We start from the raw sequence: 14,525 nt of genomic DNA, 5'->3' as shown, positions 1-14,525 counted from the left end.
GGAACAGTTATCCTGGCCAGCAGGTTTTTCTGGCCTTTAGTCCTCCTGGTCCTGGCAGGGGAGCAGCAGCTTTCCTCTCTGACACTGCTTCCCCTGGTCCTTTTCACTGGCTGAAGTGCTGTGTCTGTAAACATTAGTTCCTTTGGAATTTGGCTGAGGCTGCAGAGTCATTGAGCGTACAGGGCAAGTGTCTCAGTCCTGCACATGCTTGTCTTATTTCACACTTAAACCTGGACAGTTGTTTAGGATTCACGACCCTGAAGCTGACAGGAGCCTTTTGTATTGCTGTATAATTTATTTCACGGAAATACTTACTGCAGAGTGTTATATTTTTGAGGTATTTCCTCAAAAAAAAACCCCCAGTAATTAGAAGGCATCAATGCAGACTGATGTCGATTAAAATCTTGACCCCTAAAAAGGGCTTGGGGGCATCATCCTCAGTGATCAACTGCTATCCTAGCTGGGTGTGTTCAGAGGATAAAAGCATGAAACTGGTCATCTCTTAAAGTGCTGGAAAGGTGGCAGGAGAGAGAGGGATGGTCCACTTGTGAGCCCTTCACACCAGTAAGGTGTACTGGGATGGGAGCATACTGTGTGCTCAGGGTAGTCAGGGTGCTTGGTGGGACCTTGTGCTGAGACTTCAGTGCAGCTCAACCAGTTAGTTCCCACAGCTTTGTCTGTGATCTCTCACTTCACATCATGGATTTCCCACCCTTCACTGCTGCTCACTTCGCCTACCAGCACTCCTGGAATGGTGTAACAAGGCATTTCTGGTGATCACTGAGACTTGGAGCTGTTGGGTTTCAGAACACTTGCCGTGGGGTTCTGTGTTTGTATCACAACTCATATTTTTTAGGGTCAGATCTGGATCATGACTGTGTTTTTCTCAGAAAAAGGTTAGGCTTTCGCTGCAAATAGGTGACTTGGCTTTTCTGAAAATGGTGCATGTTCAAGCTCATCGCCTTTTGAATTGGATACTTAGCTGTTTAAGCCAGATATTTAAAATAAAGTAGATGACTCAGTGTTAATCTGCTCTCAAATATCCTTTTTATTAGATTAGGCAAAACAAAACCAGCCCAACAAACTCTGCATTCTGCCTAGCGTGGGGCTGTGTACAATCAGTCCATTGTGTGCTGTATGGCCTGCTCTGTGCCTGGATGTATGGCTGCAGGAATAAATGGCTGATGGAGTGATGAATCAAACTGTGTTTAGCACAGTGCAGCCCCAGGGCTGTGCACAAGTTTGCTTGGCAATTATGAGATGTTGGTCTTTACCTCTCCTACAGTTCCCCAGGGATCCTGGGGTGCTGCAGATGGCTCCTGGAGTGTCCCTTTCTCAGGCAAGTTGGGTGGATGACTCAAAGGGATGGTGTAATTGTATTGATGTCGTGTTTCTACTGAGGAGGGGGAAAAAAAATACATACAAGGGAGGAAGCCTGGTGCTTGTCTGTGTGCTGGTACCATCCCAGTGGTTCAAACTGCTGTCTCCCAGGGTGGCTGGTTGCACTGAAAACCAGCCTCTCAGCGTGCAGATAAGGAGCTGACCAAGCATCCTCCTTCATTTTTACACATCAGGTGTTAAATTTTTGTACCTTTCCTCTTAAGTACAGCTGCAGGCAGAGGGAAATACATGAGGACATGGGAAAATACTTTTCACGGCTGCAGCGGAGAGCACTTGCAAAGAGCAATTGCTGTGGAGATTATCCTGACTCCTGCCAGAGGGAAGCAGAGCAAAGTAGTATCAGAAACTCAGAGAAAAGCTTGTGGTTGTGCCTCAGAAATGTTTCTGTGATTCATCAGGTAGAAATGAGAAGTGGTCATCAGTCAAGAGAGAAGGAGGAGGGAAGATCTTACTGCTGTGGTCTGTTGCCACGTCTGGCCCTTCGCACAGGGAAGATTCTCAGGTGCCAGCAGGGCACTCTCTGCCTGAGCTTGCAGCTTCCAGTTGCACAAATATACCCCTGGCTTGACCTGAAGGATGCTTTAAGTCTGAGCTGTGGACACGTGGGTCTCTGAAGTGCTCACAGCGCAGCAGGAGCACAGGTATGAGTGACACAGCTCATCACCTGTCACAGCAGGTAAAATACTGCACTGAGCTGATCTGACTTGAGTGGGGTAACCAGATCATTGAGCACTGTGAGGATGTGTGAGAGGGTTAAAATGCTTGTTCCATAGCTGGAGTAAGCACTGTGCCCACAGGCAGTCTGTGCCAAAGTCTGAGTTGAGCTAGGTTCTCTCCTGGTCATTTAATCTTCCTTTCCCATGCATTGCTAGATGTACTGCCACTCTGCTTGTGCATGGCTGCTCAGGTTATGTCCTGTGGGTAAATACACTGAGTTATGCACACACAGCAACTTCTGCATCACATTCCCTATACAGGGAGCTGCTGATCCCCTGGTCTGGCTCCATTCTGATCAGAAAGCAATAATTACTCTCTGGACCAGGCCAGGCTCTTTTTTGGTACCTTCTCTTCTACATTTTATTGGGAGAGAGCTAATGCCATCATTTTGGAGTGAATAAGTCAGCGGCCTTTCTGTGTGCACCTGCTTGAGCAATGTACTGCTTGGCTGCTCATCTCTTCCTGTCAGTGCCATAGCTGGTTGGCAATGGCACCAGAGTCCATCCAGGGGGGTTTTATGTGGGAATGATGCCCAAGCAAAATTCCTCCACTTAAAAAGGCTGTGAAATATCAAAACCCTGCTGCTTGATTGTTGTGTTTTGTTTTGTTTGTTTTTTTTCTGGTGGTGAGAGAGCACTGTGCTTTGCTTGGCTTCTCCTTACAGTGTTTGGTGCTCAAGATAAATCTCTCCAGTTCAGGAGTTGTCCCGAGACTGCTCCTCTCTCCGTGCTAGTGCTCTGCCTGGGAAATCGTTTATAAATGTCTCATTAAAGACCTGTGTCTGCCTCCTTTTCTCTCTCTTTTTTTTTTGTCATCGGATCAGCTCACTGAGAGCAGCTGTCCTCACTTCCCTCATAACAGCCCTGAAACCACACTTGTGCCTTAGATTCCCACAGCCCGAGGACCCGCGCGCAGCTGTGTGTGCGCCGGGCTCTGCGGGCACGGCGGGCTTGGGCTGAGCTCCTTCCCGAGCTTCCCCCTGCTTCCCTGGAAAGAAAAGACCCCAAGAAGCCAGCCTTGTGCTGGATTCATAGAGAACTGAACATATGGTGTGACTACAGCTCCGCAGCCGGGGAGCCGGGGCCGCATGTGAGTGGTTCAGGGGGAGTTGTGCGACACGGGGCGTCGCTTGGGCTGCTGCAAGGAAGCTCATTGTGCCAGGTAGGAGCCTTCCCTGTAAGTATTTCTCTCCCAGTTGGTGTTCTTGCTCTCAGGGCTGTCTCATGGGCTACCCCAGGCTGCTTTCCAAAATGCTCTTTTTAGTCTCGTAGCAGTCACACCAGTCTGGGCAAGGTTAACCCAGTTTGGATGTGGGGCTGGTGGGACAGGACTTAGTCAATCTTTACAGCTAAAGGCTTGTTTAACTAGAAAATATAGTTTCCCATTCAGAGCAAGCTATGGTGAATAAAGTGAGTAATGTTTCCAGGTGGAACATTCTCTAGCTGAAGTGATTTTATTACTTATTTAAGGAAGAATGAAGTCTGTATTATTTTGTAACACACACTGGGTTACTTTAACATAGTGGGACAGGACTTAGTGAATCTTTACAGCTGATGACTTGTTTGAATGGAAAACTATATTTTCTACTTAGAATAAGCTGTGGTGAGTAAAGTGAATAATGCTTCCAAGTGGAATATTCTCTATTGGAAGTGATTTTATTATTTATTTAAGGAAGAACGAAGCCTGTGTTATTTTGTAATGCACGCAGGGTTAGTTTAACATAATAACCCAGGGTTTATTAACTCTAGTTGTTCAAATGTGTCTGTAAGTTATTTCTAAAGATGGGGGTTGGCACAAGCTGGGGAAGGAGACAAGGGTGCTCCATTCTTTTTGTTAAACCTGCAACACCCTTAAAATTGTGGGGGTTTTGTTTTCATTATATTCTGGGAAAACAGGGGGCTGCTCCAGAGATGATAGATGGGCCCTATTTTAAGACTAAAAAAAATGTTAAATAGTGTATTGAAGCGTGAATGTTGAATGAATATACTTAGGGTTTTAAAAATAATAATTATATAAAAATTAAGACTGTAATCTTGAGATGAACAGATCCATCCATATGCTGCAAGTTAATTATCCCTCAGTGAAAGAAACCTCGTGCATTTTCTACTAGTCACTCACCTCCCTTGTGCCCTGTGCTGCCAAAACCAATCTGCTTTGCATATCTCGTTGAATACCACTGTTTATTTGAAAAATAAAAAACTTCAAATCCTCACACCTAAATACATAGCTTTGCTGTTTGTTCCTTTTCAGAATTACACTGGATCTGATCTAATGTAAACCCCTGGGTCCTCCACCCCTCCCATCTCCAGTGGGCACCGGGAACGTGCGTCTCGCCTGTGGCAGAGCAGATTTCGTACCAGTCAGCCTCTTGAATGAGACCTTTATAAGAAAGCCTTTGTCTGGGACGTCTGTCTGAGGTTCAGTGCTTTTCCCAGCTGCCCCTCTGAAGGCAAATATGTGCCTCAGTGGGCACCTCCTTGCGTTCAGTGCGAGGCAGCTTTGCAGTGGTTCTCGCTGGGTTTTGCTCGCTCAGTCGTAATTCTCGTTCACTTTCTTGCTGTCTCCTCCTCCTCCTTGTCACAGGTGTCTTTCTGATTGTCTCCTCCCTTCAAAGGAGCTAAAGCCAGTGATGCTGGAGTTGTATCACATCTTAATATCCACACCATGGGGGCTGTTCCAGGGAAACCGCAGGGGCAGTAGATTTCCAGGGTGCCAGATGCAGAGCTCGCCTCTGTGCCAGATTACAGCCCCAGCTTTTCAGCTTTGAACTTGCAGAGCTTTCAGTCGTTGTTTCCAAGTCAGCCATAAATCTCTGGGGCTCCTTCCTCCCACAGTGTGCTGCCAGGCAGTCAGCTATCGCCTGCAAAGCATCGCTTTCTCTCGCAGGCACCTCTTCCCTCTCTGTTTTTGCTTGAAAGGGCCGTGATAAATCTTGCAGAAAACAGCTGCTTCGTTGCTATGCTCGATCATTTGAATTTGGGTATGGCAGAGTGGGCTGGCTTTCACTTGATTGCCAACAGCGTCATGTCTGTGTAATCCAAGCTGCTTAGAGGAGTTCCAGTCCCTGTGTGGGAGCCCAGAAATTCCATGTGGTGAGGCCTCACCATCCCAGAGCGCTGTGGAGGCAGCAGGTACCAGCCCTTCTCCTGTGGGAGGCCCTGTCCCTGCCTGTGTGGCTGCTCCTGACGCTGCCAAGGGAAGAATCCCTGTCCCCCTGGGCAGGTGGCAGCTCCTGGAGGTGCAGCAGGTTGTGCCTTCTCTCTTGCCTGGTAGACCAGCTGCTGTAGGTCATAGGGACTGAGTTTGATAGCAGATGCTCTGGACTGTCCTCCCTTATCTTCTCTGAGGGGAAGCTCTGATCAGCTCTGTTCTCCATCAGTGAATTTCTGTAGTATTATGCTTGGAGATGAGATGGCTCTCTATAAACAGACCCAGGTAAGTTTATAGTAATTGCAGTGTAAAGCAGTAGGTAAAAACCACTGCACCAGGAGCTGATAGCTGGGTGGTTATAAGGGCAGCACCCTGTGGTCTTACACCTTCAGCCTGCAGAGAGGACTGTGGTGATCTGTTGGACAGGAAAGTGTCATCCACCACAAATGTTTGGTGCCCTGAGCACAGGCTGCAGCCTGAGTAGGGGCAGTGTCTGATTGTCATCCCCACCTCACCTGAGCACTGAACCAAGCAGCGAGCCAGGCTGCCCCAGTGCCTCTGAGGCTCTCACTTAATCCCTGTGGCAGGAAAACCAGGCATTATTCCTTTTAGCTGGCACCCCTGTGGCCAGCAGTGGGGTTTTCCAGCTGACAAAATCTGTCTTGGCTTCAAATGGGCATTACAGTCCCCTGGTCATGGGACTGTCCTGAAGCCCTGCCCAGGCTGGGAGGGGCAGAGCTGATACCAAAAGCCTTTTGACTGCTTTGGTTGCAGGGCTGCCCTTTGAGATGCTCACAAGCTGCATGGGTGGCTGTCCTGTCACAGGTTAGTGGCATCTACAGCACGGGCCAGTGACACGAGGGTGAAATGTCTTCAGGTCTTGTGACAGTGACACTTCTGCCAGGCTGGTGCAGCTTTTCTTGCTGGTTAGTGGATGAGAAGGTTATTGATTGCCATGGAGAGGGAATGCAGCCCGGGAGTGGATGGGCAGCTCTGTGCTGCATGTCAGGCTGTCTTGTGACATGGTGGGGGTTTGAGGGCAAAAACCTCTGAAAATTAAAATAGAAAAGACCTCTCCTAGGGGCAATGTAAAGCCCTTTGGTAAATATCATCTGTGTTCTCGTTTCTCCCTCCCTTCCTGGCATGAGATGCTGCTCTGGTATATCTCTTTTTTTTTCTTTTTCCCCCCACTCCCCCTTCTTTCTTTTAAATCTAATGTGCCTCCATTTTATCAATTAACTGCCTGTCTCCTGATTCCCATGGCAACCCAACAGGCTGTTGCATTTCTGAGTCCTTTGGCAGTCGGGGTGCCTGGCATGTGTCTCGGGAGCAGTAAGACTACAAAAGAGTTCTGCAGGGAGTAGGAAATACACGGGCAGCACTCACTGTGCACTGCTTCTCATGCTAAACTCTTCCTCTCCCTCCTCCACTTTAGAAACAAGTTTCCTTTCCCCTTTGTTTCAATTGCCTGGTGATAAGAAATGAGCAACTGGAGTGCTGTGGGAGGTCCAAAGATGTGGAGGGAGTAAGGGGATGTATGGATTCAGTGAATGTGGATGGCACTTAAACATAGCATGAGGCTGAATGTCTTGTTGGGGATCCTGCAGAGAAGGTTATTCCTGCTGATCCTCCTGCTTCAACTTCCAGAGCTTTCTTGAAGGGGGTTTTCTTGCTTCTGTACTGTACAAAGCTTCTGCTCACCCCTTCCCACAGCAGACATTTCCAAGAGCTGGAGGAGTCCGTGCTCTGCTTGCAGAAGTCCTTGTTCTTCCGCGGATTTTGGACACATGGCTTTCATTGACACAGTAACAAGAGCCATGTGAACAGGCTGAAACTTCAGTTAAACCTTTAACCTCTCCAGCTCTTGGCTGATTATAATTTGGCTCCTGGAGTATTGGTGCCCTGTCAGTGGGGGGTACCCTGTCACTCTGGGCCCCTAAAACTGATGGGATGAGTTTGCAGAACGGGTCCTAAGCACCAGGTCTGCCACAGTGGTGGTTAATGCATCATATGTGGGCTTTGTGAAAACCAAAGGGAAAACAGAGACTGGAGCTGGATAAGATGTGCATTTAGTGGATGCCGTGTGCGACTTTGATTTACAGGTTGTTGTTCAGCCCTGAACGCTGTGACCTACAGGAAAACCATTTAAACTGAAAAGAATGAGCTGGCTAATGAACACAATAGGGTTGTAAAGCTGCAAAGCCCAAGTGGAAGAGATCCTGCTCACTGCTTGTTGTGTCTCAGAGCCTGGTCCCAGCAAGAGGGGGAGGCAGGAGCTGCTGTCACAGTCCTGGGTAGCAAGTCAGGTCTGTGCTGGGCTGAGCAGCACAGGGACATCCTCCTGGACCAAGCAGGAAGAGCTTTCCCCATCGCTGGCTTCCAGGTGAGCTGCTGAGTTAGGTGCCTGATAGTGACATTCTGAGAGTTCCTGTGGCTTCTTGATGGGCATCACCAGGTAATGGCAGGGTTGGAGTAGAAAACACTCTGTTTATGTTTTGTTGGGTGTGTTTCTCTAGTGTAACTCTTCTCGGTTTCATACCTTAGATCTGGACCCTTGCTTTGCTGTTAGTGAGTTTCTTGGAACTTGCTGGTGTTTATCTGGGGAGTCTGACTAGAACAAGATGATTTTTCATTTCCAGAAACAGCAAATCCAAGTGACACAGGCACAGACCATCTCCCTCGGTGCCTATAGACTGGGAAAGCTCAGGAATCCTGGGTGGCAATCCTCTTGGGTGGCTTTCCCCTAAGCTATAAGAGGTGCTTGGAGAGTGGGTGACTCCAGATGTCAGGTCTGTCGGAGCAGTGCCATCCATGTCTGTTTTGGGCTATCCTAAGATAACCATGGGATTGAAGACAGGTTATTCATTGCTACCCTTTGCCTTCTGAAAGGCTGGTGGCCAGGTACCCACCGAGGAGGATCAGAACTTAGTCTACTTGGACTACTCTGGGTGCTGTCTGGCCATCTAGATAATGGGTCCCTCAGACCTAAAGCCATGAAGAATGAGTTGAGCTTGACCATGGTGACTCTTGGCTTCTCTGAAAACCTGGTGCACAAAAGCCCGTTGACTGCTCTGTGGTTATTTCATATGTGGGCAGCAAAGGTCATGTAAAACACCAAGTTTCTACTGGATGGCCATAATGAAGAAGGTGAACCTTCAGGCAGTTCCTCACTTACATTTATAATTTTGAATAATTCACCTCATACTCAGGAATAACAATGCTTCTGCCTGCACTGCTTGGGAGCCTGGAATGGGATCGTTCCCCTGAGGAGTTGTAATTACTGTGGTTCAGCAGCCCTGCCTGTCAGACAGGCACCTAAAATGAACAGTGTGTAAAGTTTCACTAAAATCTTGGCTTTTTTTGGGGGAACACAACGTTGCACCACGAACCAAATGAACTGTTCTGTTTCTTTTTTTTTTTTTTTTCTGGTGCGAGTCAGTTTTGAGGGTGTTTGCTCTTGCAGTGAAACACGGTGAGTCTGGATGTGGTTTTAAATCCTGTCGTGGTGTTTGTTCAGCCTTGGGCAGCCTTCCTGCCTTTCTTTGCTTGGGCTTTGCTGCTGAAGGGTTTGCTTACCCCAGCCACGTTGCAGAGGTGTTTGTGAGAGCTAAATGTGACCTGTATCTTGATCATTAGCCAAACCCTGTAATAAAGAACTGCCAGTGTGCCGAAAGTCGGGCTCCAGTAAGACTAGAAAAACAGCTTTCATCTTTTGTGAATATGGATGCAGAGCCCCCCAGATTTCATGTGATTACAGTTCCCTGTGCAGTAGGTTGAATTTGGCTGTCCTTGGCACGGTGTGTCACATGTCAGTGCCATGAGATCTGCGTGTTGGGGTACTCTGCTGAGCATGAAAACAGGCTGTAAGTTGTGTTTCTGATTTAATTTATTCTTATACCCGTGATAGGAGAGACATACCTGTCACAGGTGTTTTTGGCAATAAACCTCTGTAGCCATCTGTGGTTATTAAACTTAGAGTCTTTTTAAAATATGACTCGTTGGTTCCTAATCTGTCTGCTTTATTCGCTTGTGCTATTAAGCATTGAAATGACAAAGGTGGCCTTATTTTCTGCTTATGGAGCCCTGATTCCTTCCCACTCCCTTATATTTGATGTCTTCTGTAAAGATGGAAAGCTCTAAGCACCCTTATAGCCTTTGGTTTTCATTTCTTAAGGTGAAGCTGTTTCTTGGATGTAGTGCTGTCCCTCTGATGGAGCTCATCTTGGCATATTGTCTTTTATGAGACTGAGATGAAGCTGGAATGTCAGACATTTGCTCCCCCCTCCCAAAAAAAATGTTAATTAAGAAGATGTGAGGTGGAGGAAAACTTTCAGAGCAGGACCAAAGGGAGAAGGTTTCTCCCAGGGAGCTGGCTGAGCCCCACTGGGAGCACCACAGTCCTTGTTGCCACCAACCTTTTCAGTTGGGAACAGTATTTCTGTTACTGCCCTTCCTGTGCCCATCATGGGTCTCTTGGACATTCCCCATGTGCAGTGCTGTGCATGCCCCCTTTGGCTGATCTTCTCAAGAGTTGTTCCAGCCCCAGCCCACCAAGCCCAGAGAGCAGGTTGGAGGAGATCCTGTTCATGAAAGGAGTTTGTACAGTCATGCCTTATCTACTGCTCTCTCCTTGTTCAGATAAGGTTTAGACCAGGCAGAAGTCCTGCTGACTTCCAGGAGCCACAAACTGCTGCAGTTATGCCATAGAAATTGCCAGATGTTGGCTCTGGAGTCTAATGTGAACCAAAGTGTCAATATTCATCTCTCTTAACTCTTAATCAGTTTTAGCAGAAACTAAGTTCTTAAGCTGTTTGCTGAAGTCCTGGTGCTCTTTTCTTTCTTCTGATGTTAGACCTTTTGCAAGGCTTTGAAGTATCTTGCTTTGAGAGCTTTTTTGTTTTTCAGGCTTTCTAGGAGCTGAGCCTGATCTGTCAAGCCCATTACTTGTGAAAGAGCTGTTGAAGTGTTGTGGACTGAGCCACAGTGATGGCTGAGGCTGAACAAGTTTCACAGTTCGTTTCACATAAGCACTCAGGTTTGGCTTGTCTCTGCAGCTGCTCTGGGTGTCCTCTGTCAGCCTTCTCTGGCAGCAAAAACTCCTTCCTGGGTGTGCTTTAGGCATTTCTGGTTGGTGGCACCCAGAAATTTCAGCTTCAAGTTTTGCTAAAGAGTCCAGGTAGCTTTTATTGTGCAAGTCTCCTGCACAACACCCTCCACACCAGCTGTGGGGAAGAACCACTTTTGGGTCCTCAGTGCTACTGAGAGCTGAGGATGACTGAAGGTCTGTGGTGTATGACTTGCTGGATCTTGTTTTGCAAGCTTATTTCCTCCATGTGTGGTTTCTTTTGGGGCTTTACTTAACCTCCCCCTTTTTTAATGAAGTCCACATGTCCTTGTCATTTGTTCCCCTGGGGCCCAAAGTTTGTGATAAGAGAGTTTGGCACTGAGGTCAGCAAGAGTTGAGTCACTGCTTCTTGTTTGCTCTAGTTGACTCTGTTCCCATTCAGACACCAGTCACGTACTTAAGGGTCTCCTTGTGTATTATGGGGAGTTTGGCCAATCGAGGGTGTGCTGGAGAGTGTGAACAGGGCAGTGAATTCCAGCATCCTTGCAGTTTTCCTTCTCCAAGGCAGCAGAGCATTGCTGGAGGGCTGATGCTGCAATAAGAGTGCTCTTTATTGCTGGTTTTATGGAGTTCAGTGTCCAATCTACTGCCCTGGAAGGCCGTGCATGAAGGTTTGTAGATGCTTCCTGTTTAGAGAGATGCTGTTTATATTGAACGTACCCCAGGTGTCTGCTCACTGCTGGGTTTACTCCAGCAAAGGGCACAGCAGCAGCTGGGGAAAGCAAGGAATTTGTGAAGGCAGCTCTGTGGTCCCACAGGAGCCATTAGTGCCCTCGGTGGGACTCTCAGTGCTTCCTGGATCCACGCACAGGGAGTTCTCATAGTGCCAGGTACTAAAACATCTGTGCCTCACTCATTTTTATTTTCTTCTTTTATGTTTTTTTTTTTTTTTTTTTTAATAAAAGGATGACTCTGGAATTATTTTTCAAAGCACCAGTTCCTTGGGCTCCTTTTGATCCGTAAGCAGTTACCCACCACTCCTGTGCTTTTGGGTTTATTTGCACTAATTGCTGCCACGCAAAATTCCCTCTGGGGCTGTGACCAGGCTGGAGTAGGTGAGCATTGTAAAGGAGGGTGAAGACATGGGGTTGTTTCTCTGTGTCCTGTGTGAAACCTGCAGAAACTGGGCAGCAGATGGAGGTTTCTGTGCAGATTTGCTTTCCTGCCAAGGAAGATGTGTGAGTAACGGGGTCACTCGGGCTTAACCTTCACCGGGTGTAAACCTGCAACCAAAGTTGTTGTCCCAATGTTTCCTTTTTGTAATTGACCTTTCCTGGTGTTTTGGCTGCCTTCTAGGATTTCTCCTCGTACCAAAACCTCCTTTCCCTTGATTCACAGGCTCACCTTTGCACAAGCAGGGTCCCGCCTCCACCGCCAGCACCGAGAAGTCGGGTTCGAAGGTCGCCGAGGTGGGCGATGATTTCCTGGGAGACTTCGTGGTGGGCGAACGCGTCTGGGTGAACGGAGTGAAGCCAGGAGTGATCCAGTATCTCGGGGAGACGCAGTTTGCTCCGGGCCAGTGGGCAGGGGTTGTTCTGGATGACCCTGTGGGTAAGAATGACGGCTCCGTCGGGGGGGTGCGGTACTTCGAGTGCCAGCCGCTGCAGGGGATTTTTACGCGACCGTCCAAGCTGACGCGGCAGCCGGTGGCCGAGGGCTCGGGCAGCGACGCCCCCTCCGTGGACTCGCTGACGGCTCAGAACTTGTCCCTGCACTCGGGGACGGCCACGCCGCCTCTCTCCACTCGCGTCATCCCGCTGCGGGAGAGCGTCCTCAACAGCGCCATGAAGACGGGCAACGAGTCCGGATCCAACCTCTCGGACAGCGGGTCTGTGAAAAAGGGGGAGAAGGACTTACGGCTCGGAGATCGTGTGCTGGTGAGTTGATCGTGGGGTTCCCCCTTTGACAAGGATTTGTCCCCTCCCCGAGCGTTCCTGGTCGGGTTCAGGATGACCCAAAAGGAGGACACGGTTGGTGGTGAGGTGTGGGATGGAGCGTGGTCTTGGGAGATGCCTGGGCCAAGCAGGCATCAAACTTCCGTGTTCACTTTTATTTGGGATGCTGCATCTTCTGGATTTGTCTGTCTTTCACATTGGTGCAAGAGAATTTGTTCCAGAGCACCTCTTGTGTTGAAGTCCTGAGCAGTGAAATGAGGTCAGAGAGAGCAACTGAAACATGAGGGAAATAGAAAAATCATTGATTATTGTGTCTTAATCCAGTGATACTCCATAATGGTCTGTATTGTTGGGGCTTTTGAGGAATTTGCAGCAGTGTCTCTTGTTGCTGTACGTACTCAGCAAGGATTTGCAAGAATCTCTCCTTTGGTAGTTCAGTTTTTATATGTCAGATGTGACATTAAGTCCTTTCCTGTACAGAAGTGAACTTGCAATCACTTTTACGAAAGGGAGGACTTGGGGAGAGATCACTGGGTGGGTTCTCACACCTGGTTTCTGTTATTTTCATTATCTCAAATAGAGTACCTGATGACTTTAAGCCAAAATGCCACACTTGCACTAGGAATGGCTTACTGGAAGCTTGCCAGCAAGCTTGTCACCAGTTATGTCCTAGCAAAGGAGTGGTGCTTTTGTGGAGATGGAAAAGGAAGATGTCAAAGCCAGGAAGACTGAGTTCTGTGCTGCAGCTCTGGAAGAGAGTTTAGTTTTGTTAGTGTGTAGGTGCATATTGTGATATCAAATATTAGAAGAGCCAAGCATTTGAGCACAGATCTGTTGTGATTGTATCCCCAGTAACACCCCTGGATCTAAAAGCTGAGGGTGACTGACCAACAGCGATGACAGGTTGCAGAGGGTGAGTCTTTTCACATCCTGGGTAATCTGGCTCCCATTTAAAGTTATCTACACAGTGTTTCCTTTTTTGGGCACCTGGTTCCAATACCAGCAGTGGTAGTGGGAGAGTGTGGACAGACTGGACATCTGTTTAATGACAGGGGTTTGGTAGAACTGGCTCCACAGCCAATGTAAATCAGGAGTGTGTGCAGGGACTGTCAGAGCCAGCCTCAAATGTCCTTTTGGGACAACTGCTGGGTTGTCCAATAGTTTTCATTTTAGTGGGAAATAAAGTATAAACAATTTAAAGTTGGTTATTTTCAGAGGAAGGAAAGGGAAGATTGGTTCTGCTTGTGCCCACTGATTGATGGTTAGTAAACCTACTGTGAACATGTAGGTTTGTAGAGATGAGAGTTTTACTTTCTCAAATTTTCCCCAAAATGTGCATTGCATTCTGTGTCACAGCAGGAGCTGACATATCCTCAAGGGTCTGTCTGCTTGCTTACTTCATCAGTCTGCCTCTCTTCTCTCCCCATCCCTGGTGGGAGCAAAGCTGCTGCTTTCCCTGCTGCCTCAGGACAGGGGTGGGCAGGGAAATGTGGCACCACTGTTCTCTGTTTAAGCGAGCACTGGTGGTTCATGTTGGTGTGTTAAAGCAGCCACATGTGGGGAAAAATGACCCTGGGGATCTGTCTTCCTTTGATCAGTTTGTTTGCTCCCATTTTCTCCTTTACCTGTTGCAGGGAGTGGGGGGAGTGCTCAGGTGAGAACTTAAGATTTTAGTAGCAGCAGTCCTAGAAGGTAAACTACAGAATATAAAATCTGTGGTAAACCTGGCTCTGTTCTTTCTGAACCAGCCAGGCAATGGAATAACCTTCTCCAGACTTGTTTAACCCCTCTCTTCTCCTGTCCATAAGCTCACCAAGACAGGATCTGTCCACTGAACACTCTGCTCACCTCAGTGGGGCCCACACAGATTGAGATTTTGGCATAGCCAGGCAATACAGCCTGTTGGCATCTCTCCCCTTGGCTTCTGTTCAGTTGTGTTTTGGGGGTGGTTTTTGGTTTTTGTTTGTTTTTAATGAAGGTGCATCCTTAAAATCCCTCCCTCTCTGCTAATTTATCCCCCCTCCAATGTTATTAGATAAAGTGTGTGCTATGATTTGTTAGTGTAATAAATAGCTCCAAAAGAGCGAGTCTGGAATGAGCTCAGCCTTTCACTGGCTCTAGCAGGAATGCTCAGCTTACAGCAACATCAGGAATTGTTTGCACACAGTCATGGAGATCCAGGAAAAGAACAGATAACAAGAAGAAATAATTTGCTGTTATGCTTCATTCACATGTGC

General features: G+C 47.8%; 1 protein-coding gene across 4 annotated transcripts in view; it reads left to right on the top strand.

Annotated features, from left to right (window-relative positions):
- The window catches only part of CLIP2 (CAP-Gly domain containing linker protein 2), a 75,067-nt gene that overhangs the window by 24,724 nt on the left and 35,818 nt on the right, over positions 1 to 14,525 (top strand). For all 4 annotated transcript variants that reach the window (XM_017828953.1, XM_017828951.1, XM_017828952.1 and 1 more), the window contains one exon: positions 11,732 to 12,270. In XM_017828953.1, coding sequence (XP_017684442.1) covers positions 11,732 to 12,270 — 539 coding nt within the window. The remainder of the gene's footprint in view (positions 1 to 11,731; positions 12,271 to 14,525) is intronic.

The sequence above is a fragment of the Lepidothrix coronata genome, unplaced genomic scaffold (genome assembly GCF_001604755.1).
Source record: "Lepidothrix coronata isolate B3197 unplaced genomic scaffold, Lepidothrix_coronata-1.0 Scaffold154, whole genome shotgun sequence".
NCBI lineage: Eukaryota > Metazoa > Chordata > Aves > Passeriformes > Pipridae > Lepidothrix > Lepidothrix coronata.
Note: the sequence above shows the minus strand (reverse complement) of the source record. Positions and strands in the feature narration are given on the sequence as shown.